The sequence below is a fragment of the Eretmochelys imbricata genome, chromosome 5, assembly GCF_965152235.1.
Source record: "Eretmochelys imbricata isolate rEreImb1 chromosome 5, rEreImb1.hap1, whole genome shotgun sequence".
Classification (NCBI taxonomy): Eukaryota; Metazoa; Chordata; order Testudines; family Cheloniidae; genus Eretmochelys; species Eretmochelys imbricata.
The window spans coordinates 63333528-63359645 of record NC_135576.1 but is presented as its reverse complement, the minus strand read 5'-3'; the positions used below and the strand labels follow the sequence as shown (position 1 = coordinate 63359645).

General features: G+C 39.9%; 2 protein-coding genes across 3 annotated transcripts in view; both read left to right on the top strand.

The window, feature by feature from the left end:
• Nucleotides 1-26118, top strand: part of CHD1 (chromodomain helicase DNA binding protein 1) — an 83927-nt gene that overhangs the window by 17843 nt on the left and 39966 nt on the right. For both annotated transcript variants that reach the window (XM_077817244.1, XM_077817243.1), the window contains 9 exons: nucleotides 10301-10505; nucleotides 11571-11678; nucleotides 13124-13191; nucleotides 14823-14972; nucleotides 15328-15590; nucleotides 22695-22920; nucleotides 23997-24097; nucleotides 25148-25326; nucleotides 25719-25846. In XM_077817244.1, the coding sequence (XP_077673370.1) occupies nucleotides 10301-10505; nucleotides 11571-11678; nucleotides 13124-13191; nucleotides 14823-14972; nucleotides 15328-15590; nucleotides 22695-22920; nucleotides 23997-24097; nucleotides 25148-25326; nucleotides 25719-25846 (1428 nt within the window). The remainder of the gene's footprint in view (nucleotides 1-10300; nucleotides 10506-11570; nucleotides 11679-13123; nucleotides 13192-14822; nucleotides 14973-15327; nucleotides 15591-22694; nucleotides 22921-23996; nucleotides 24098-25147; nucleotides 25327-25718; nucleotides 25847-26118) is intronic.
• LOC144265070 (zinc finger and SCAN domain-containing protein 32-like) lies at nucleotides 2930-5238 on the top strand. The gene is made up of 2 exons (XM_077817245.1): nucleotides 2930-4152; nucleotides 4741-5238. Exons 1-2 carry the CDS (start codon nucleotides 3570-3572, stop codon nucleotides 4785-4787), a joined length of 630 nt encoding a protein of 209 aa, XP_077673371.1. The 5' UTR covers nucleotides 2930-3569; the 3' UTR covers nucleotides 4788-5238.

Genomic DNA, 26118 nt, shown 5'->3' with positions numbered 1-26118 from the left:
TAGGGTAGGAATGCCAAAACCCTGATGTTTTACTCCACTCTGACCATCCCAATTCTCCAAAACCTTCCCAGTGCGCACAGGCAATACCCCCACTCACCCTCTGCATGCCCCAGACAAATCCTCCAGTCAACACTCTACTTTTTTTCCTCCAGACAACCCCTGTATCTTATGATGACTTTCTGGGTCTTGGAAAAACTTAATCAACTCTGCTTTGCTACAAGGGTTATTTCAGAATTAAATGAGGTACCCCATGAACACCAATGTTTGTTGACACAAATTACATACAGTTTTCAGACCCTACAAGCCTATGGAGTGGGAGTCTGGGCTAAAACTATTTCTTTGGAGATGTGTAGAAGTTTGTTTTTAACCTTTATTAATAATTTTGAATGGTTGGCTCTTCATTACTGAAACTAAACTTACAGGAGTAGATGAAGTAGACTTTCAAAGTAAATAAAAAAAACCAATCCCTCTGACTTTTGCCAAACTTTCCAACTTAATTCTGTTCCTCTCATTTCTTCTGGTGGTACAAATGGATTCTTCTCTCTCCTCCACACACCTTTTCTTTCCTCTTTCTTTTCTCCATCAGCTTGGTTAGGAAGAACTAATCTCCCAGCAACTGTGTGAGCTTGAGAAAAATAATTACTGTCATATTTTAGGTAGAAGCTGTGAATTGAAATATGGATGGAGTGTTATGCTTCCTAAGATAAATCCCTTCTTCCCCTCTCTCACCTACACACACGAAGTAAATTTTAAAACTTAAACTTTCATAATACGTTCATATATCAAAGCAGTTTACAAAAGTAACCATACTTTGGGTTAGATTGTTCTTGAGGATAAAAGCTGCCTGTCCCTTTCTGGCTGTGAAGGATATTCTACCATCAGAAGAGAACTTGTCAGGCTTCAGTGATCCAGTAGAACTCAGGGACAAAAAACAAAAGCTCAATTGGGGCTGTAGTATCAATCTAAAGGGTTACTACAGTGGTCCATGTTGGCATAAACTATTTATCCATTCTTCAGTGTACTAGAGCAGAGTGATCCACCTGTTAAAGGTAAACTGAAAAGGGGAAAAAAGGGTTGGTCCATTTAATTTTTTTTTTTTTTTTTTTTTTTTACATTAGAAACTTAGACCCACCCCTGAGGACTGCCTCTGTTGTGTGTTTTGTCTCATTAATTCCCATATAGGAAATTACAAGCCCTTGATCAGGGAAGGGGGAGGTTTAGGAGCAATCTCAGTGCCTTGTTTTCTTTCCTGGGTAAGGATGCAGAAGCTCAATAGCATCTTTCTCCACACTACTTCACTAGCCTACTTGAGGACACTGGGGCTTGGTCTGCACCTAAAACTTAGGTCAACCAGCTACGTCGCTAGGGTGTGAAAAGACCCACGGCCATGAGCTCAGAGCCTGGGTCATCTGACTTAGCTTGCAGGGCTCATGCCACGGCGCTAAAAATAGCAATATAAATGTTGGGCTCGAGCTGGAGCTTGGGCTCTAAGACCCTCCCCCCTCCGCAGGTTCTTGAGCCCCAATATCTACACTGCTATTTTTAACCCTGCAGTGTGAACCTAAGGTGACTTGGGATCTGAGCCTCACCACCTCCTTTTTTTTGCTGTGGAGACATGCCCAATGAGCACTTTATAGAAATAGCTCATTGTTCTCTAGGTAACAGAAACATTGTTTCTCTCCCACTGGGCTAGGCAAAGGTGGGAACAGAGGTAGCTTTTAACATTGTCCTTTTGACTTGCTCTAGGATTAGAGACTGGGAAAGAGAATGACACTGTTGGGCTTCATATCTCGTAATGGGGCAGTTGTAGATAGTAGGGCTCTTCCCTTAATATCTACAACAGCTACAGCCAGCTACATTAAAAATATTTTACACTGCATATGCAGTAAGAAAAGGAGTACTTGTGGCACCTTAGAGACTAACCAATTTATTTGAGCATGAGCTTTCGTGAGCTACAGCTCACTTCATCAGATGCATACCGTGGAAACTGCAGCAGACTTTATATATACACAGAGAATATGAAACAATACCTCCTCCCACCCCACTGTCCTGCTGGTAATAGCTTATCTAAAGTAATCTTCAGGTTAGGCCATTTCCAGCACAAATCCAGGTTTTCTCACCCTCCACCCCCCCCACAAATTCACTCTCCTGCTGGTGATAGCCCATCCAAAGTGACAACTCTTTACACAATGTGCATGATAATCAAGTTTGGCCATTTCCTGCACAAATCCAGGTTCTCTCACTCCCTCACCCCCCTCCAAAAACCCACCCCCATACACACACAAACTCACTCTCCTGCTGGTAACAGCTCATCCAAACTGACCACTCTCCAAGTTTAAATCCAAGTTAAACCAGAACATCGGGGGGGGGGGTAGGAAAAAACAAGAGGAAATAGGCTACCTTGCATAATGACTTAGCCACTCCCAGTCTCTATTTAAGCCTAAATTAATAGTATCCAATTTGCAAATGAATTCCAATTCAGCAGTTTCTCGCTGGAGTCTGGATTTGAAGTTTTTTTGTTTTAAGATAGCGACCTTCATGTCTGTGATTGCGTGACCAGAGAGATTGAAGTGTTCTCCGACTGGTTTATGAATGTTATAATTCTTGACATCTGATTTGTGTCCATTTATTCTTTTACGTAGAGACTGTCCAGTTTGACCAATGTACATGGCAGAGGGGCATTGCTGGCACATGATGGCATAAATCACATTGGTGGATGTGCAGGTGAACGAGCCTCTGATAGTGTGGCTGATGTTATTAGGCCCTGTGATGGTGTCCCCTGAATAGATATGTGGGCACAATTGTCAACGGGCTTTGTTGCAAGGATAAGTTCCTGGGTTAGTGGTTCTGTTGTGTGGTATGTGGTTGTTGGTGAGTATTTGCAACAGCTGTTACTCTGAAAACTGCATATGCAGTGTTGTTCTAGCCATGTCTGTCGTAGGATATTAGAGAGACTAGGTGGGTGAGAAAATATCTTTTATGGGACCAACCTCCGTTGGCGAGAGAGACAAGCCACACAGAGCTCTTCTTCAGGTCTGGGAAAGGTATTCTGAGAATCACAGCTAATTGCAAGATGGAATAGATGGTTTAGCATAAATAGTTAGCTCATATTCTAAGGGACATTCAAGGTAGAGTAGCCTGTTAACACCTCTGTATAGGACAAAAAGAGGGGATTTAGTGGGTTACAGATTGTCATATGGGATTTTTATCTGAGCCCTGGTCTACACTAGGACTTTAGGTCGAATTTAGCAGTGTTAAATCGATGTAAACCTGCACTCGTCCACACGATGAAGCCCTTTTTTTCGACTTAAAGAGCTCTTAAAATCGATTTCCTTACTCCACCCCTGACAAGTGGATTAGTGCTGAAATCGGCCTTGCCAGGTCTAATTTGGGGTACTGTGGACACAATTTGATGGTATTGGCCTCCGGGAGTTATCCCAGAGTGCTCCATTGTGACCGCTCTGGACAGCACTCTCAACTCAGATGCACTGGCCAGGTAGACAGGAAAAGAACCGCGAACTGTTGAATCTCATTTCCTGTTTGGCCAGCGTGGCAAGCTGCAGGTGACCATGCAGAGCTCATCAGCAGAGGTGACCATGCAGAGCTCATCAGCAGAGGTGACTATGATGGAGTCCCAGAATCACAAAAGAGCTCCAGCATGGACTAAACGGGAGGTACGGGATCTGATCGCTGTATGGGGAGAGGAATCCACGCTATCAGAACTCCGTTCCAGTTTTCGAAATGCCAAAACCTTTGTCAAAATCTCCCAGGGCATGAAGGACAGAGGCCATAACAGGGACCCGAAGCAGTGCCACGTGAAACTTAAGGAGCTGAGGCAAGCCTACCAGAAAACCACAGAGGCGAATGGCCGCTCCGGGTCAGAGCCCCAAACATGCCACTTCTATGATGAGCTGCATGCCATTTTAGGGGGTTCAGCCACCACTACCCCAGCCATGTTGTTTGACTCCTTCAATGGAGATGGAGGCAACACGGAAGCAGGTTTTCGGGACGAAGAAAGCTCACAGCAAGCAAGCGGAGAAGCCGGTTTTCCCGACAGCCAGGAACTGTTTCTCACCCTGGACCTGGAGCCAGTTCCCCCCGAACCCACCCAAGGCTGCCTCTTGGACCCGGCAGGCAGAGAAGGGACCTCCGGTGAGTGTACCTTTTAAAATACTATACATGGTTTAAAAGCAAGCATGTGAAAGGATTAATTTTCCCTGGCATTTGCGGCTCTCCTGGATGTACTCCCAAAGCCTTTGCAAAAGGTTTCTGTGGAGGGCAGCCTTATTCCGTCCTCCATGTTAGGACACTTTACCACTCCAGGCCAGTAGCACGTACTCGGGAATCATTGTAGAACAAAGCATTGCAGTGTATGTTTGCTGGTATTCAAACAACATCCGTTCTTTATCTCTCTGTGTTATCCTCAGGAGAGTGAGATATCATTCATGGTCACCTGGTTGAAATAGGGTGCTTTTCTTCAGGGGACACTCAGAGGTGCCCGTTCCTGCTGGGCTGTTTGCCTGTGGCTGAACAGAAATGTTCCCCGCTGTTAGCCATGGGGAGGGAGGAGGGTTGAGGGGGTAGCCACACGGTGGGGAGAGGCAAAATGCGACCTCGTAACGAAAGCACATGTGCTATGTATGTAATGTTAACAGCAAGGTTTACCGTGAAAGAGTGTACCCATTGTTTTATAAAATGTGTCTTTTTAAATACCGCTGTCCCTTTTTTTTTCTCCACCAGCTGCATGTGTTTCAATGACACAGGATCTTCTCCTTCCCAGAGGCTAGTGAAGATTAGAAAGAAAAAAAAAATGCACTCGTGATGAAATGTTCTCTGAGCTCATGCTGTCCTCCCACACTGACAGAGCACAGACGAATGCGTGGAGGCAAATAATGTCAGAGTGCAGGAAAGCACAAAATGACTGGGAGGAGAGGTGGCGGGCTGAGGAGAGTAAATGGCGGACTGAAGACAGGGCTGAAGCTCAAATGTGGTGGCAGCGTGATGAGAGGAGGCAGGATTCAATGCTGAGGCTGCTGGAGGATCAAACCAATATGCTCCAGTGTATGGTTGAGCTGCAGCAAAGGCAGCTGGAGCACAGACTGCCGCTACAGCCCCTGTGTAACCAACCACTCTCCTCCCCAAGTTCCATAGCCTCCTCACCCAGACGCCCAAGAATGCGGGGGGGGGCCCTCCAGCCTACCAGCCACTCCACCACAGAGGATTGCCCAAAAAACAGAAGGCTGGCATTCAATAAATTTTAAAGTTGTAAACTTTTAAAGTGCTGTGTGGCATTTTCCTTCCCTCCTCCACCACCCCTCCTGGGCTACCTTGGTAGTCATCCCCCTAATTGTGTGATGAATGAATAAAGAATGCATGAATGTGAAGCAACAATGACTTTATTGCCTCTGCAAGTGCTGATTGAAGGGAGGAGGGTAGGGTGGTTAGCTTACAGGGAAGTAGAGTGAACCAAGGGGCAGGGGGTTTCATCAAGGAGAAACAAACCGAACTTTCACACCATAACCTGTCCAGTCATGAAACTGGTTTTCAAAGCTTCTCTGATGTGTACTGCGCCCTCCTGTGCTCTTCTAACTGCCCTGGTGTCTGTCTGCGCGTAACCAGCAGCCAGGCAATTTGCCTCAACCTCCCACCCCACCATAAACGTCTCCCCCTTACTCTCACAGATATTGTGGAGTGCACAGCAAGCAGTAATAACAGTGGGAATATTGGTTTCACTGAGGTCTAAGCGAGTCAGTAAACTGCGCCAGCGCACCTTTAAACATCCAAATGCACATTCTACCACCATTCTGCACTTGCTCAGCCTGTAGTTGAACAGCTCCTGACTACTGTCCAGGCTGCCTGTGTACGGGTTCATGAGCCATGGCATTAAGAGGTAGGCTGGGTCCCCAAGGATAACTATAGGCATTTCAACATCCCCAACAGTTATTTTCTGGTTTGGGAATAAAGTCCCTTCCTGCAGCTTTTGAAACAGACCAGAGTTCCTGAAGATGCGAGCGTCATGTACCTTTCCCGGCCATCCCACGTTGATGTTGGTGAAACGTCCCTTGTGATCCACCAGAGCTTGCAGCATTATTGAAAAGTCCCCCTTGCAGTTTATGTACTCGGCGGCTTGGTGCTCCGGTGGCAAGATAGGGATATGGGTTCCGTCTATGGCCCCACCACAGTTAGGGAATCCCATTGCAGCAAAGCCATCCACTATGACCTGCACATTTCCCAGGGTCACTACCCTTGATATCAGCAGATCTTTGATTGCGTTGGCTACTTGCATCACAGCAGCGCCCACAGTAGATTTGCCCACTCCAAATTGATTCCCAACTGACCGGTAGCTGTCTGGCGTTGCAAGCTTCCACAGGGCTATCGCCACTCGCTTCTCAACTGTGAGGGCTGCTCTCATCTTGGTATTCATGCGCTTCAGGGCAGGGGAAAGCAAGTCACAAAGTTCCATGAAAGTGTCCTTACGCATGCGAAAGTTTCGCAGCCACTGGGAATTGTCCCAGACCCACAACACTATGCGGTTCCACCAGTCTGTGCTTGTTTCCCGAGCCCAGAATCGGCATTCCACAGCATGAACCTGCCCCATTAGCACCATGATGCATGCATTGGCAGGGCCCTTGCTTTCAGAGAAATCTGTGTCCATGTCCTGATCACTCACGTGACCGCGCTAATGTCGCCTCCTCGCCCGGTATCGCTCTGCCAGGTTCTGGTGCTGCATATACTGCTGGATAATGCGTGTGGTGTTTAATGTGCTCCTAATTGCCAACGTGAGCTGAGCGGCCTCCATGCTTGCCTTGGTATGGCGCCCGCACAGAAAAAAGGTGCGAAACGATTGTCTGCCGTCACTCTGATAGAGGGAGGGGCGTCTGACGACATGGCTTACAGGGTTGACTTACAGGGAATTAAAATCAACAAAGGGGGTGGCTTTACATCAAGGAGTATTTCAGGCAGGACTTCACGGAGGGTTCCAATAAGAAATGGTGCACCTAAGTAATTGTTCTTATTGGAACAAGCAGGTTGGTCTGGCCTCTGATTGATACATGGCTAGATTTACCTCGCTGCACCTTCTCTGTGAGTGACTGCAGTGTGACCTAGAGGAATGAGTCCTCTAGAAGGGGGGGGGAAGCAAATGAGTACAAAACAAATCTGGTCTATTTCTTGTTTTGATCCACTCCATCTATCTTTTACATCTTTGGCTGGCAGCAGACGGTGCAGAAGGACTGCAAGCCATCCACGTCTCATGGCTGCCCGGCAGAAGATGGTACAATAGGACTGCTAGCAATCCTTATCGCCTGCCTGCTCACCGTAAGATGGTTCAATAGGACTGACTGCAGGACTAAAGAGAATGACCTGTCAAGTCACTTCTAATGTAGTCCCTGCACCCATGTCTGCCCAGGCGCTCCTGGCCGATGTGGCCAGGAGCGCCTTGGACATGATGATGACGGCTACCAGTCCTATTGTACCGTCTGCTGCCACAAGGCAATGGGTTGCTGCTGCTGTGTAGGAATGCAGTACCACGTCTGCCAGCACCCAGGGGACATACGGTGACGGTTACCTGAGCGGGCTCCATGCTTGCTGTGGTATGGCGTCTGCACAGGTAACTCAAGAAAAAAGGCGCGAAACGATTGTCTGCTGCTGCTTTCACGGAGGGAGGGAGGGTAGGGGGGCCTGACGATATGTACCCAGAACCACTCGCGACAATGCTTTAGCCCCATCAGGCATTGGGATCTCAACCCAGAATTCCAATGGGCAGCGGAGACTGCGGGAACTGTGGGATAGCTACCTACAGTGCAACACTCCGGAAGTCAACGCTTGCCTCGGTACTGTGGAAGCACTCTGCCGAGTTAAGGTACTTAATGCACTTAGAGCATTTTCTGTGGGGAGACACACACTCGAATATATAAAAATGATTTCTAAAAAAAGGACTTCTATAAATTCGACCTAATTTCGTAGTGTAGACATACCCTGAGGATATCAATGTTGGGTTTTTTCCCTAAAGATGGGTATTGTCCCCTTTTAGACATGAGAAAAGTAAGGTGCAGAGGTTAAGGGCCAAATTTTACATGATTGCCTCAATTTCATGATGTTTAATTTTTAAACGCCGAGGTGCTGAGCATTCACAGCTCCCATTGACTAATAGCTAGTTGTTTAGTGCTAATATTGAGGGGATTTACTCTCAGTTCATATTTGGAATGCTGTCTTGGCATCCATGAGGACATAATTTTTTTTTTTTTTTTTAAAAAAGCACTGCTCCAGCCACATTATTTTATTGTAGAAAACATGCTCTTAACAAATATCCAATTAGCTTACAGAGGCTTTGGTTTTTTGTTTGTTAAGATAAAGCTACTGGTAGTCTTTAAATAGTTACTGCATGCTTTGTAGTCTTATGTATTCATCAGTCATTGATAGAGAAACTTGCAACTTGCATACATTGGTTCAAATAGTTTTAGCACAAAGGAAAGTTTGTTTAAAGTTATGTGATTTTTTTTTTTTTTTTTTTTTTTAAACGTGTGATGTAACTGAAAGACTGTTAAGAGGATGGATTGATTTTTGTAATAGTTTGTTTTTTGGTATTACCTGTTGTTCTTTATCAAGATGCCTGTTTACAGTCCTGTTACCATTCTTTTTAAATTAGTCGGCTACTTTGAAGGCAATATTGTCCCGATAATGCTTTCCATCAAGATGTCTGTTTAAAAAATATTGGGGCTTCTATGTTAGATTAATATTATGGGGTTTTTTTAGAATCTGAGACTTTAGCACAGGTTATAGAGAAAATTGTTTTGAGAAACCAGATTTGTTTTGAATTTATTTTGAACATAGTTCACCATATGTGCATATAAAAATACTGTTTCAAAATGTTATGTACACTAATTCATTCTTTTAAATTAAATAAATTATTTGAAGTGTGCTGTAACTAAAAAGGAGGAAGAGAGAGAAAAGGGGACAGTTAAGTCATCTCAAGCATAACTGTGTATGGAGGGCAGGTGACTTGCTGATGGTGATGCAGTAGTTTAGTGGGAGACTCGTTTTTTCTAAAGGGAGAATTTTACTGGCATAAGAGTGTCAACATGGGGAGTTATATTTGGATAACTATACCAGTAAAATCATGCTAATATAATTACCTATGAAGGCGAGCCCTCAGGAATAGAATCCAAGGGTCCTGATAACCCTTCCTGATAACGCTGTCTTTGTATAAATCACCAGGTCCAGATTTACAACATAAGGCATGAAATGTGACCTACAAAGGATTTTGTTTAAATTGATAGCTTGTCCTATTTTGGTTTCTCTATGAAATACAAAGAAGGGCTGAAATATATGTGTTTTTTTTTTAAAGTTTTTTCTTTTTCTTTTTACTTCAAAAATATTCGGAAAGACAATCTATTCTGTCCTTCTTTTGCTGGAAGACCTCTTTGCAGTCTTAGAGCATATTTATTGTTCTCTCTCTCACCTGAGAGTGATGGGTGATACAGAAATTAAATAGGTGTTCTTTAAAACAAACAAATAAATAATTGATATGGTTGTGAAATGCAGTGCCATTACCATTCTGCCTGCCTGGACTGGATGAACTGTCCTATATCAGGCTGCTGTCCCTGGTCCTTGCTTGAAGCATAAACTTTTATGCAAGGTTTGGGTAATAGCTATGAGTTTATCAGACCCCTTTCTCCTTTCCTGTTGTCTGGCTGTCTGGAAAGAGGAGGGGCTATCTCTGACCCTTTCTTTCCATCTCAGTTCTTCTTTGTGCATCAGCTGTTAATTAACTGCAGGGTGAAAATCATACTATGTGTGTCTATCCGGAACTCATTGTATAACCTACACTGGACAAGAAAGCTACCTGTCCCAAAGCTGAACCTCATGGAAGTTGGGTGTAGGGCTTTCACCAATATACAATTTCCTCTTATAGGGAATAGATGGATACGTCTTACCTTGAATTTGGCCATGTTTATAAAGATAAGCAAGGCAAGTTTGTTTTGCCCACACCTTTGAAAGTAAAACTGTGGACATTTAATCAACTGGCAAAGTCTTTTTAACCTCTCTCTTTGAAGCTGTGGGCTGCAGGGGAGCATAGTCTATGGATATGTTGTTAATTGACCCAACTTGTGAAGTGCTCCCAGTTATCACAGCATGGAGTCCTATAAATGGATGTAGTGTATTTAAGAGTAGGCTATTATATGCATGCTTGGCTAATTTCACAATTAATTTTACAGGTGAAGCTAAATTATTTCTAACTTCACTTTGATTTTATTTTACTACTCAGAATGCTCCATAATTCTTTTATTTCTAATTACAGCCAGTCGGATGACGATTCTGGTTCAGCATCAGGTTCTGGATCTGGTTCAAGTTCTGGAAGCAGTAGCGATGGAAGTAGCAGCCAGTCAGGGAGCAGTGACTCTGACTCTGGTTCAGAGTCAGGCAGTCAGTCAGAATCAGAGTCTGACACATCTAGAGAGAAGAAACAAATTCAAGCAAAACCACCAAAAATTGGTGGAGCTGAGGTAAAATGCACAAACATTCCAGTGAAAGATATTCGACTTTGTGTGGTTATCTCCTATAGCTATTTTCACTCTAGATAAGCTATAAATAGGAACTGGAATGAAAGACTTGTTAAACTGTTAGGATTTGAGCTTGGATTGATGAGTAAAATATCTGCATACCATGACTTGAATATCATGGAAAATATTAAGGCCAAGATTTTCAGAAATAGATCCCCGAAATTATGCTCCTAAATTCTTACCAGGGTACCTAAATAGCCTGATTATCAAAAGGGCTGAGCTCCCAGCTGCTCGTATTGATTGTAGTAGATTAATAGTCCACTTTTCAAGATCAGGCCACTTATTTAGGCTTCTATGCTACTAAATCCTTTCTTAACTCTATTCATTTTTGAAAATCATATCTGTATACTTTAGCTTGCTGTTATCTGATAAACTGTTGAACTGGAAAACTTCAAATTTGCATTTAGTCAGTCTTCTATGAGGAAGAAGTTTGCAAAATTTCAGAAGAAAATCTAAATTCTTCAGAAAATTGCTTCTGAGCATATCCAGTGGGATAAAATAACCTCAGATTTGCTCTAGTTCCTTCTGTGTGTAATATATAATATTTGTAAGTATTATGACTCCCCTTGAATGAAAGAAAATATAATAAATATAACAGAATATTAATTAACATAATTCTGCTTAAAACTCAAAGTTTTTCCTCTTCATTCATTTTTTAAAGTGTTGCAATGCTTCCATATGAAGCAAAATTATTTGACAATTGTATTAACTACATTCCTTATTGGAATTATCTGAGTTATAACAACTTAAAATTGAAATGTGTTAGCATTGACTATAGCATATGTATTCTTTTGTGCTAATTTAAGGGTTCTTACTTAAATTTACTGTAAAGCATGCTACATTTTGCATTAAAGTGTTGTAACAAATTGAAACATTCTCCTCATTCTTTAAACTGAAAATAGTTACTTTTATTAGCAAAACTTCAGTTTGGGAATTTGATTGTATTAAATCATTGTAAAGTTCCACCGTATTTGATTGCATGACTCTTCTATTTGAATTCTGTTTCAGTTTTGGAAATCAAATCCAAGTATTTTGGCTGTACAGAGATCAGCAATGCTCAGGAAGCAGCAGCAGCAGCAGCAGAAAGCAGCTTCATCAAACAGTGGGTCAGAAGAGGTGAATAGCTTATTCTGAATCTATGCTTTAAATGTAAACATAGAGGTGTCCTAGCTCACTCCATATGTATGTGTGAAAGTCTGTTTGAAGGCAATAAGCATTGTGTACACACATCTCAGGAGAGAATTTTGCTCTTCTAGAGAAATGTTGAATCATTTTTAATTTTGTATATTTGAGTAAGTGATGAAGAAATTACCTTTCTTAGAAAGCTTTAGCCAGATGCTGTCAAATTGTGATCGATTGACCAAGCTGGCAAGTCACGTATTACTGGCTCTCATTTGTGTTTCCAGCTTCTAAATTACTTAAAAGCATAAAAGTACTTTCCAAATATTACTTTTCCATCTAAGCAATTGCTGTCGTTTCTGAAAGTATGTTATGCAGTAGTGAATGGGAGGAGATGTAGCTCCATGCCAATCCCTGTGAGAACATGGTCCACACTATTTAAAAAAAAAAAAAAAAAAGTTTGAGAAACCTTGGCCTAAACTTGTAGTCTTTTCCAAGGAATCACTTTCATTTTCTTGTTGTAGTGCTTTTAGAATTATTCAAATACAGAATAGAAGGTTTTAAAGTCTGAACAGTTGATTTTATTTGAATCTAGGATGCGAGCACATGTTTAAAGGGGATACTATTGAGGTTGAGAGGGTGCAAGTTTTCTGTTAAACAAAAAAGTTTGTGGACATCTCTATTCACTTCTAAAGAATAATTAAACACTATGGTCAGAAGTATCTTCTCTCATAATTTCTCCATTTTCTTCTTCTGTTACGCTGGACTTCTGTTTTTGTACACAGTTGTTTTCATTTTTAACTGTTTTAGTTTTATGGGAAATGTAAATTAAGATTTTCCATGTAAACACTTAGAAAATCTTAACTTACAGTTATTGCTAAATGGTTCTTCCTAAAAGTTTCTTTTCAGGATGAAATTTTTCCAGAACTGTTCTCTGCCTGAGTGAAAATTATTTTAGGGAAGTCTGAGTTGATATGGTCCATCCATTTTTTTGGAGAGTAAAGGTAGTGAGGAGTCAGATATATTTTTGCCTTTCTTAAAAAACGGTTTAAACAATTCTAGGGCCTGAGTAGGTACAAAGGTAGTATTTAGTACAGGGCTCATCTGTAAACTACAGAGGAGATTTTCAGTCTCCTGATGGAAGTTCGTTTTGACTAATTTATGACAGTTTTAAAAATGTGCTTCATGCAGGCACAGCAGTCTTCAAAAAGATATTCTAGTAGAGCACTGTGAATGCATAAACAATTGTGATAGATTTTGAATCATACTAAAATATGGAAACCCTAGTCGTATTCAGTGCATCATTGTGTACTGAAGGAGAGGGAATCAAACATGAAAAATAAATTTATACCAATTCAAGAATGGAAGCCAGATCGCTAACAGTTGCACTGCTCTTTTAATATTTGATAATGAATTCTATATATTCTTTGCTTTCTCTGCAGGATTCCTCTAGTAGTGCAGACACTTTGGATGACTCATCCAGTGAGACCAAGAGGAAAAAACATAAAGAGTAGGATATTTTACATATAAGAATACTATATAAAAATGTCCTTCCTGCTTGCATATTTTAGTATTTATATATACTTCATCTAATATATAAAAGTATTTCAGTTCTACTCTGACTTCAGGTTGGTTTTTGGACTTGATTTTATCACTTCTCTCTTTTGATTAGAATGTTGGGGTATTTTCTAATACATAGATGTTTAGATGCAACATATATTTCAGGTTGAGTCCTATATGTAAAACAGAACTTTAAATTCCCCAATTAGTAAAATACCCTGCATCAGGTACACTTGTATTGACCGTGTCTGTTCAAAAGCACCTCCAGCAATGCTTTGTAGAATCTACAGTGGAGTGTATTAGTTGTAACATTACTTTTCCTGTTGAATATCCTATCCTGAACATTATCTATATATGGCCAAGGTAGTTGGGAATAGGCTATATAGGTCATTTTATCTCCAGGTCACTAGTTGGAATTAAGCAGTTAGTGACAAAGTTGTTACAATTTGTCATCTTTTTGAAATCTCAAGGGCAAAAATGACCATCATGTTTGACATTAATTGGCAGTCTTATTGATCTCAGTACAGCAACCAAGGATTGAATGACTTATGGAAATTAAAACTATCCTATCACCCCAAAAAGCATGCCCTTCACCTGGTCAGAGTTGAGGAAGGTTAGAGGTGCAGTGTAGGGAAGCTTGTACTGCCATTGCCTGTGTGATATAGTTTCTGTGGAAAATAGACCTCTTCAATTTCTAGGACTGTCAATCTGGCACTTTTCATGAACTCTTTAAAAACAAAACAAAAAACTTCTCTTTTAAAATTAGTGTGTAATTTTGTATGTTTAGTTCTTTTTGGTTGTGATTGACAAAAGTTATTTATTTTTTTCCTATCCTTTGTCGTTTAAAAATTCACAGAAATCTATATTAGAGTATGTAAAACCAAAAACTGTTGTTGAATTTATATATCTAATAATCTAATATAAACAATTGTTTTGTTTTAATTTTAACTAGTACATTTATATGTAATTATCTTACCAAATACGCAGAGACCTCTGTCCATGTTTCCTGAAACAGAATATTGAACCCTAAAAGACAAATTTTCATAGCTGTTGTCTCTTTGTCCAAATAGCCACTTGCCAACCTACATATCAGTTTGTCAGGATGCCCAGAATTAATATCCATGGAAGAAACCCTGATTATAGTAGGTTCATGTAACAGTGTAGCGTTAAAAGTTCATGTAACTCCTGAACAATTATCCATTTACTGGAACACTGAACATTGAAAATATAATCTTTCTTGTTTCTGTAAGAGGTAAAGTGAAGAAAAGTGTTTCTGGTGTCATTATATTACTTCCTGATTTACTGCTTAATGAAAAGCCATCTGACTTGGGGGGTGGGGGTGGGTTTCAGAAATTGGATGGTATTCCATGCTTCCAGATGCAATATCCATGTTCATGGCAGTAGAGAGATCGATGAGTTTTCATAATATTTTCCGTCTTTTTAATGACACTGAATTATTAACTGCCTTAATATTTATTTCTGTCAACAAGATTATTCCAGTGGCTGGCGTTCATATATATGGACTTCACAGTAATGCTGAATATTCTAATTCTTGACTTTTCTGCCTTTCAATATATGCAGTGAAGACTGGCAAATGTCTGGATCAGGATCTGTCTCTGGGACTGGTTCAGATTCTGAATCCGAGGAGGAGAGAGAGAAAAGCAGTTGTGAAGAGAGTGAATCTGACTATGAGCCAAAAAATAAAGTGAAAAGTAGGAAACCTCCAAGCAGGTAAGAATTCTGGAAATTAAGATACTTTGTTATAAGATTTCTGATGGGAATATGAATGTGTCTCTCTCTCTCTCTCTCTCTCTCTCTCTCTGTCTCTCTTTAAGCTCAAATCCAAATGTAACTATTTATTAGTAGAGTTCTGTATCCCAAGAGTGGAAGTTGTTTTTTGAAGTTACAAAAGATGTTATCACAGCAGTGAGTCATAGTGAATGTTTTTCCCTACATTATCTAATTGAGTGTGGTACAGTTGAACAATCACTGTGAAATATTAATACTCTGTAAGAAATGGCAGAACATTTGTGGGTATTTCTGTATTGAAAACATCTTTGTTTTGTCAACTCTTGTTCTTTTTAAGAATTAAGCCAAAAAGTGGGAAAAAGAGTGCAGGACAGAAAAAGAGGCAACTTGATTCATCCGATGAGGATGAGGATGATGATTATGATAAAAGAGGGTCTCGTCGCCAGGCAACAGTCAATATTAGTTACAAAGAAGCTGAAGAAACAAAGACAGATTCAGATGACTTGCTGGAAGTCTGTGGAGAAGATGTCCCACAACCTGAAGAAGATGAATTTGAAACTATAGAAAAGTTTATGGATAGTCGTTTTGGACGAAAAGGAGGTATTTTTGACCTATATTCTCAAAATGCTACAGTGAATCCAAGAGCAGTTTTTACAACTTTTATGTATTTGTTTCAGTTTCTGCAGCATCTAAACTTTCATTTAAAAACCAGTTTCTAGCTTAATAAATGCAAAGATAACTTCCTAAATTTGAATTCAGAGTAAACAAATGGAGTATTCTTGCTCATGCATGCGTGCTTGCATACAGTTTGGATGTTAGCTCCCCAGTATAATGATAATGGTTTATGTATCTGCGTTAACTGTTGAATTGCTTAGTAGTTTGGGGGGTAAAATGGAGAAGGGTGTAGGAATGAAACCATTGGAGGTGGGAATTGAGAGTTGCTTCAGGGAAAGAAATTCAGGTGTCTAAGAAAAAAATGTCCTTTTTAATGTGTGTTATCTGGTCAAGGAAACCCTAGTCTCAGCCCTAGGGGTTGATCTCCACCAGCTAACATTTTAAAACCACAACTTACCCTGTCTGTATTAAGATTTTAACGCGTTAGTTAACATGTGCTAAAATACACCATTCTTCCTGGTGTTGATATGGCCACAAAGCAGAGCGGGGAGGGAGAGGATGAAGAGGGAAGGTTAGAAAGAATGATGGTCATAGAGGTGAGCATATTTCCCCACTGAGTGATGCTGAATGTGGCAATAAGATAATGGATAAATAATAACTAAAACTTTAGTTAAGATGTAAAATACATATTTTACACTTTTTTTTGTGCAAACTTTCCTTTGATATTAGTGGGAATTTCATGTTGATTATGAGGGTAGTATATGGAGTTCAATATTTATGCCCTGTCCCAGAGCCATAATTAAAATTGCAATTTGGCTCTGTCCAGAATGAGCTTTTGATAATCCTGTTTTAAATTCTTTTTAAAACTTTTGTTGTAACTTACAGTTAAAGAAAAAAACACTTTTACATTTCAAAAAATATATAGCGTGCGTAACTTTTTTATGTTTGTCCTGTTCCCCCAAAATAATGTTAAACATACATTAAATTTAAAACACATTGTGAATTATTTCTCTTTGGTAGTGAAGTATTAAGAATTTGGGGAAAATACAGTTTCATAATATCATGAAATCTTTTTTCTTCAGACTAGATAGGCCATTTTGAAAGGGAATTCACAAGCTCATGTATGTAGTGCAGGAGTTCTCAAACTTCATTCAACCGCAACCCCCATCTGACCACAAAAATTATTACACGACCCCAGGAGGAGGGGACTGAAGCCTGAGCCTGCCTGAGCCCTGCTGCCCAAGGTGGGGCAGGGGAACAGGGGACAAAGCCTGAGGGCTTCAGCCAACACCCTGGGCAAGGGGGCCAAAGTCGAAGCCTGAGGGCTTCAGCTCCAAGTAGTGGGCCTGTAATCTGGGGCCTGCCGCCCAGAGCTGAAGCCCGTGGGCTTTGGCTTCAGCCCTGGGACCCAGCAAGACTAAGCCAGCTCCATTAAAATGGGGTCACGACGCACTGTTTGAGAACTGCTGACGTAGTGAATAACCTTGATCCACACCAGAAATTCACCACTGCTCCTGTCCCCTTACATTTTAATATGTGCTGTTTTATAAATTATTTAAATTATAAATATACAGTAGCATTCCTAATTGGATGAGCCTAAACATATAAAGAAACAATAAACTTCATAATCAAAGATATACCAAATGTAAGTTCAAATATGGGTTCTGTATCTTCATTTTCAAAGGTCTGTGGGTGATATCTGAATGGATACTTATATGGTCTATTAAATTATTTATTAATTTCCTTTTGATCAAAGGTTTGCATTATTAGTGCTCTTCCAAACCATATTCAAAACCAGCTCAATCTGTTTTACATTTTCTATGCAACTCCAAAACAAAGTAAAATTTCACTGCAAAGGGAATAACTGATTTAAACTCCATGGCCTAAATGTAATACAAATGGTACAGTCTTACATTTATGAAATATATTCCACTCTTGTCCTGAACCTATGTGTCATTAAACTAAACATAAGTAAAATATAAACTGTAATATGCTAAAATAACCTGATCTATCCTGTGTACAGTTTGTAGGGGTGTTGTCTCTATAATATCCTGGACCAACACAGCTACAAGGTGGGTGAGGTAATATCTTTTATCGGACCAGAGACAAACTTTCAAGTTTACAAAGAACTCTTCTTCAGGTCTGGGAAAGATACTCGGGCTATCACAACTAAATACACTCTTTAGTTGTTCCACCTTGTATTTAGCACACTTGCACTTAGTGTAGTTGACACTCAGTACATTTCCCAGACTTGAAGAAGAGCTCTGTGCAAGCTTGAAAGCTTGTCTCTCACCAACAGAAGTTGGTCCAAAAAAAGATATTGCCTCACCCACCTTGTCTCTCTGTGCAAAGGATGTCAAAACACATTGTACTGATGACAAAAGGATTGAACTAGAACATCCCAATATTAATAATTTGGAGCTGGAATTTAATACCACCCCTATGGCAAACAAAATGTTAATGAATGTAACCCTAAGGAGCATCTTTCCATTAAAGTAATGTAAATAACTTTATGCCTCATTTTGGAAAAACTGGCCCATGAGAGGCGAAAACTTAGGGAGCATATTCATTATTAGAATATTTAACTCTTCTGTAAGTAAGTGGAAGATCTGTCCACATCTCCATATTTCCTTACACTGATAAATAATTTCAGCTATCCCTATACCCAAACACTTAATTTTTTCTGAAGCCTATTGTATAATAAGAGGCTTTAATTTTTTTGTAATATAATGGATAAACCATCTTTTCTCCCAACTGATTCTAGATTCGAATTAAAAAACTCAAATTTATCAACTCTTTCTTAATTTCAGTGTTTCACCTATATTCAGATGTACTTGTGTTGACAAAATCAGGGCCTACACTTGTACATTAATTACACGTCTCTTACCTAAGATGACCAGGTTGTACTTCTATAGAAATTTCTTTTAATGAAGTTAAATTCCTTCATTCTGTTTTAGAAAACGTATAAAAACATTCCCATCTCTGCCCCAATATGGAATGTATTAACCTCGTCTTGCTTAGGTTTGAGGCTTGAAGTGAACTGAAGTGCACCAGAATCTTTCCAGCACACTCTTCCTTCCACCTTATTAGTTTCTACAAGCCAAACTTTTTTTCATATTTTTTGTTGTTGTGAAGAAGGCTTTGGAACGCATTGAGGTTCAGTGAGTCTACTAACCACCTGAAGCCTTTTGGTAAGGCTTTTTGACACAGTCCCACAGGACATTCTCATATTTAAACTAGGGAAATGTGATCTAGATGAAATTACTATGAGTGTGGATGCACAACTGGTTTAATGACTATATTCAGAGTAGTTATCAATGGTTCATTGTCTAACGGGGAGGGTGTGTCTGGTTGGGTCCTGCAGGGGTCAGTCCTGGTACTGGTACTCTTCCATGTTTTTTAATTAATGACTTGGATAATGGAGTGGAGACTATCTTTATAAAATTTGCAGGTGACAGCAAGCTGGAAGGGGTTGTAAGCACTTTGGAGGACAGGATTATAACTCAAAATGACTTTGACAAATGGGAAGAATTGGTCTGAATTCAACCAGATGAAATTCAATAAAGACAAGTGCAAAGTACTTTACTTAGGGCAGAAAAATCACATGCACAACTACAAAATGGGGACTAACTGGCTAAATGGTTGTTGACAGTGATCTAGAGACGTTAGTGGATCACAAATTGAATATGAGTCAACAATGCGATGCAGCTGCAAAAAAAAAAAAGCTGATATTCTGGAGTATATTAACAGGAGTATCTTACGTAAGACATGGGAGGTAATAGTCTTACTCTAGTCGGCACTAGGGAGGCCTCAGCTTATGGACCGTTTCCAGTTCTGGGTTCCACACTTTAGGAATGATGGGGGCAAATGGGGAAGAGTCTAGAGGAGAACAACAAAAATGATAAAAGGTGTAGAAAACCTGACCTATGAGGAAAGGTTAAAAAAAAAAAGTGGCCATGTTTAGCCTTGAGAAAAGAAGACTGAGGGGGGACCTGATAAATCTTCAAATACGTTACAGGCTGTTATAAAGAGGATGAGGATCAGGTGTTCTCCGTGTCCACTGAAGGTAGGACAAGTGGTAATGGGCTTAATCTGCAGCAAGGGGATTTAGGTTAGATATTAGGAAAAACCTAGTAACTGCCACGGTAATTAAGCCCTGGAATAGGCTTCCAAGTGGGGTTGTGGAACCCCCATCATTGGAGGTTTTAAAAACAGGTTGGACAAACACTTGTCAGGGATGGTCGAGGTTTACTTGGTCCTGCCACCGCACAGGAGGATGGACTTGATGACTTCTGGGTCCCTTCCAGCCCTACATTTCTGTGATTTTGTGAAACTATGTTTGTAGAGGTTTAAACTGCCCCATTCATATCAGAGAGACAAATGTTGATACAGTTCCATTGCTAATCACTGCTGATAGTTCACTTTAACAGAAACAACTGACTACTTTGCTTATCAAGTGTGTTTGGAAATAACAGAACTAAATTAGAAAAGGTCCATTTTAGGGCATGTTATCCTCTCTGTGGAGCCAGCTGTGATACTCTAAGGAAAAGGTGGCTGACCTGAGTCTGAGAAGGATCCAGAATTTACCAGTGTACATTGCCAAAGAGCCACAGTAATACGTCAGCAGCCCCCCATCAGCTCCACCCCCCGCTCTCAGCACCTCCCGCCCACCTGCAGCCCCATTGATCAGCACCTTCTCCTCCCTCCCCGCATCTCCTGATCAGCTGTTTCGTGGCATGCAGGAGGCTGGGGGCGGGGGAGGAGGAGCAAGGGCATAGAAGGCTCAGGGGAGGAGGCGGGAAGGGTGGAGTAGGGGCAGGGCCTGTGTCAAGAGCCAGGGGTTGAACAGTGAGCACCCCTTGGCACACTGGAAAGTTTGGCACCTGTAGCTCCAGCTCTGGAGTCGCTGCTTATACAAGGAGCCACATATTAACTTCTGAAGAGCTGCAAGTGGCACCAGAGCCCCAGGTTGGCCATCTTAGAGTGTATTCTTTAGAGCTTTGTACAGTCTTGGTTTTGGCCAAGTCTATGCTAGAAGTGCTTTGCTGGCACTCTGCTTTTGCAAGCATTGCTTATTCCAGTCCTCCTGCCCCACTATTTCCAAGCTAAATAAATGCAATTTTGATTGTATAACTGTGTTATTGTATAACTGTGTATTACTGACCTAGTGGCTTTCGCCAGCACAGCTATCTTGGTTGCAAATTGCACCTCATTGCACCCTGGGCAACGTAGCTATGCCAACAAATGTTTGTGTAGACCTGGCCTTGATATCCCAAGCGATGAAACTTTTATTGCTTCTGGTATTCCAGAAAGTAGGGCTTTGTCTTCTCGGGAATGTCATCTACCAGTGTAGCTGCATTGGTCCATCTTACCTTGGTGCAAATTTTGCTGCATTGGTGAAAATTATGCCTACATTAGAGGTGAAATTCTTGCCTATTGAAGCCAATGGCAGAATTTCCATTGACTTCAGTGGAGTCTAAATTTCACCTCAGTGAGTAAAATACCAGTGTAGACAAGGTCTGACAGCTCTCACCAAAAGACATTCTGTTCCTGATTTTTTCTCCATGTCATTATCATCATCATTATCCCATTACTCCAAGGCTTTAAAACGACATCAACAACATGAAATCTCATCAACTTAAAACAAGCTAACAAAAAAGTTAAATGTAGTTTCAGGTATTAAACATATCCATGAGTCCCATTGTCAATGTTTGTTGTTTAACAATAACACTTTTTGATTTTTTTAAATGTTTATCACCCCCTATTGGTATGAGAGAAACCACCAAACAGAAGGGGAAACAGACTGACTATAGAGGTGAAACCATGAAATTAACTATGCACAGCATGACAAATGAAAAGAGTAAACAAGTGGAATTTTCTGTTCTCTTTCAGTTATAGGTAGCTTTAGGTGTTAATTTGTAACAATGCTAGGTTAAAAGCTTCAGACAGAAAGTGTTTTAAAACTGACAGTGCCCTTTTAAATAAGCCTCATTGAATACTTTATAGGGAAGCTTCCATGGTCAAGTAATGGAAGAGAATGAGAGGACAGCTGCTGTGGAAGGAGTTTAAGGGGAAGCTAGTTCAGTGCCATGCAAATGAGCTTCATATTGTGTGCTACACTGTATGCACAACTAAGTAGCTTCCTACAAACTTAACCCCTTTTCAGAAGAATGCAGAAAGTCTGCTAAATAGGACATTTATCAGTAACTAGGGGGATGGTATTGGTGGCAGTAGGATTATCATGCCACCTATTTCTGACCTCACTGACGCTATATTGGTGGAGATTCAGATGGTGGATGATTACAATGTGGTTTGCATTTCTCAAAGCAAGTTTTATGCAAATGGTTGTGTGATCAATGCAAGTATGTACCCAGGTCCTGTGCTAACATGTACAGCCCATGCTGAAGCCACCATCATCACATCTTCACTGCAACTTTTAGCCTTGTTTGCTAAATTAGCGCTAGCATGGGTGTTCCTATCTCAACTAGTCACATCTATGATTGCATTGTAGTCGTACACTGCAGAGTCACGGTAGACAAGTGGGCATTGGCAGAATTTGACCTTGTCACCTCTTCCTGGATCATCAGAATATCTAGGAATGTGGTGTTGCTGGAATTTTGGTAGCCTGCAATAGGTTAGTTATGATGATTGCTCCCTCTTAGCAGCTAATGTTCCATAAAAAAGTCCGTTGAGTGCTGGGATTGATGTTCTCTGTCATGAGATGTCATGACAAGCTTGTCAGTTCTCGTCTATCAGTTTATTTTAGATATTTGTAAGGTGGCTGTCTACCCCTTCTTTCATCCACTCTCCTTTCACCTTCAGTTAATTTAGATGCTCAGTTTTATTGGTTACATTGTCTTATTATTAAATCAAGTCTTTGAGACTATTTATTGACTGGCATATACTTCTGCAGCAGAATTACGCAAGTAACACTAGGTGGAAGAGAACTACAGAACTAGTTGATCATGTGTTGATAAATGCTCATATTATAAAAAATTACCAATTGAATTATATTAATATCAAATTCATTGTTAGGTGATTCACCGGTACTTATGCTCTATTAAAACTTCTCTTGTGATTTCCTTTCAGCCACTGGTGCTACAACCACCATCTATGCAGTTGAGGCAGACGGTGATCCAAATGCAGGGTTTGATAAATCGAAGGAGCCGGGAGAAACACAGTATCTAATTAAATGGAAAGGCTGGTCTCATATCCATAACACATGGGAGACTGAAGAAACCTTGAAGCAGCAGAATGTTAAAGGAATGAAGAAACTGGACAACTACAAGAAAAAGGATCAGGAAACAAAACGATGGTGAATGTTATCGATAGTCATCTTTCATAATACAGATTTTTTTTTTTACCAGCATTTGTGCTTATGTAGTATTGTAAGGGGATTGATCTCCGTATGAGAATATATTTCCATAGTGTGTGTTCAGCAAGAAGATAATACATAATCTTTTTATTGTTAAAACCGCCTCGACATTTTAAGGTCCTGCAAGGTGTACAGCATCCTCAACTTCATTACTCATGAGTGAATGATGATATGTGGCATCTTGCAGGATCATGCCTTTAATAAATAACTAAGCTGTTTGGAAGTTATTTTTCTTAAATGTTTATAATATGCATAGTATAAATAAAATATTTACACAATAAACAGTATGCATTGCTTACTGTTTACTCAAATGGCCTACCATTTGCTTTTCTTGACCATTGTACTTTAACAGAACTGTTCATTACATTCTCCACAGTGATACTTACTACTTTTTCTTAGAAGTTTTAATTCTATTCACTTTGCTAGGCTTTCCAGTTCTACTGTCTCATTTTTCTGCCCATTGTCTGGATCAACAAGCACTCTCTTATCAATGTTGTTAGAAGTCCTGAACGAAATATTTGGAGAAAATCTTTACCTTCTACTGCCTTCTTTTGACGCTGGTTTCCAGTGGGTTATTCAGTGTCCTATATGAAAAGTGGTGGTTCTTGTCCATTACTGTTAGGAATGCTTGAGATGGATTTCCCTAGATTTAACCCCCTTCAAGTGTTGTTCTCATTAAGTGAAAAAAGTGTCCTACAAAATAAAATACTTTAACTGTTGGGAGTGGACATTCTGTATTATACTTATATTAATTATTTTTTATCAGGTGTAGCTGACACTAGTACAGTTTCTCAGTAGTTTTTTCTCAGCTTCCAGTCAGGAGGGCACCTAATTCAGATAAGGAATTTTTTGTAGCAGATGTTTTTTCTCCACTGAGATATCCTTTAGTTCCTTTCTCAAAGAAGCTTTCCCTCTAACTTTCCTTTGGTGCTTACACTGAAAGCTTTTGGACTGTCAAATTGTTTTAGTTTTAGAATGAAACAATGTAATTACTATTTTCATAATTTCCATTCCAGGCTGAAAAATGCTTCTCCAGAAGATGTGGAATATTATAACTGTCAGCAAGAACTTACAGATGATCTTCATAAACAATATCAAATAGTGGAGAGAATAATTGGTAAGTGACAAATTGGAGACTGGAAATAACAATAAGGATAAAATACTGTCATTGCTTCTATTTTTATAGATTCTTAAAAATGTAGGGCTTGAAGGGACCTCAAGAAGTCAAGTCCAGCCCCCTGTGCTGCGGCAGGACTAAGTAAACCTAGACCATCCCAGGTGTTTGTCCAACCTGTATGGTGGAGATTCCACAGCCCCCCTTGGAAGCCTATTCTAGAGCTTAATTACCCTTGTAGTTAATGCGTTTTTCCTAATATCTAACCTAAATCTCCCTTGAGTTAGATTAAGCCCATTACTACTTATCTGACCTTCAGTGGACATGGAGAACAACTGATCGCTGTTCTTTTTGTAACGGCCTGTAACATACTCGAAGACTTATCAGGTCTCCCCTCAGTCTTTTTTTCTCAAGACTGAGTATGCCCAGCTGTTTTGACCTTTCCTCATGAGTCTAAACTTTCTAAACCTTTTATCATTTTTGTTGCTCTCCTCGTTACTCTTTCCAGTTTGTCCCCATCTTTCCTAAAATGTGGAACCCAGAATTGGAAACCATACTCAAGCTGAGGCCACACCGGTGTCGAGTAGACTGGGACAATTACCTCCCATGTCTTAATATGACACACCTGTTAATACACCCCAGAATATTAGCCTTTTTTGCTGCTGCACTGCATTGTTGACTCATATTCAATTTGTGATCCACTAAACCCCCAGACCCTAGTCAGTAGTACTATCTAGCCAGTTATTCCCCATCTTGCAATTGTGCATTTGATTTTTAATTACTAAGTGAAGTACTTTGCACTTGTCTTTATTGAATTTCATCTTGTTGAATTCAGACCCAATTCTCCAAATTATATATTTGTGGATAATAAATTTATTAGAATTCTTAATTATTTTACTTTCAAACTAAAATAATATGGATATAAATTAGGATGGAGGTTAATCATGGGTTCTTTAATTTTGAGCACTTTGTCACTTATTGTGTCACAAAAATGAAATAAATGTCTCATTAAAATCAAAATTATTGATGAAGTATCTCAAATGTATTCTACAGCTCATTCAAATCAGAAGTCAGCAGCAGGTTATCCAGATTATTATTGCAAGTGGCAGGGTCTCCCTTACTCAGAGTGCAGCTGGGAAGATGGTGCTCTCATTGCCAAAAAATTTCAGTCATGCATCGATGAGTATTTTAGCAGAAATCAATCCAAGACAACTCCTTTTAAGGACTGCAAGGTAAGTGAGATTTAAGATAATTTTCATAGACGTCTGAGAATTGAGACAATAAAAATATTTGTAGCTGGCTGTTTTGTTCCTGGATTAGGGATGGTATACATTATAAAGTTTTTCAGATCACAGAATGAAATATTAAAATTGTTTAGTTTAGTAATGACTGTTAAGGTATATAACTTGAGTCAGTGGTCTTATTAGTTCTAAGCAGACAAATGTCCCCATTGTGATTATTTTCACTCAAAAGTGAAATTATGTTAACTTTTAGAAGTTAATATAGTAATGTATATAAACATAATTTAAATTATTTTCCATTTTCTCCTGCATCTTCAGTAAAATTATATTTAGAATCTTAAAACATTCAGTAGTAGGGCTAATGTTCAATATCACTTTGATAGGTTTTAAAACAGAGGCCAAGGTTTGTTGCACTGAAGAAGCAACCATCATATATTGGTGGCCATGAAGGTTTAGAGTTAAGAGACTATCAGTTAAATGGACTAAACTGGCTCGCTCACTCCTGGTGCAAGTAAGTACGTTCTGAAAGTCTGATGCTTTTCTAGTACTTGTAAATGGTAGAAATTCATAAAACCTTAGCAGAATGGATTATTTTGTCATTGGAGTAGTAAATTGTACAGTAAAGATTTGAGAGGGATTGCTTTCACCTGCAAATACACAAGTTTAGCACGTAGTTGATTTGTACAGGCAAGACTTCTTTGGTTTTCCTTTTTCCCTCTGGTGTTTGTAGGTGAAATACAAAATAAACTACGTTACCCTCAAATATCACACATTGAAGTTTAT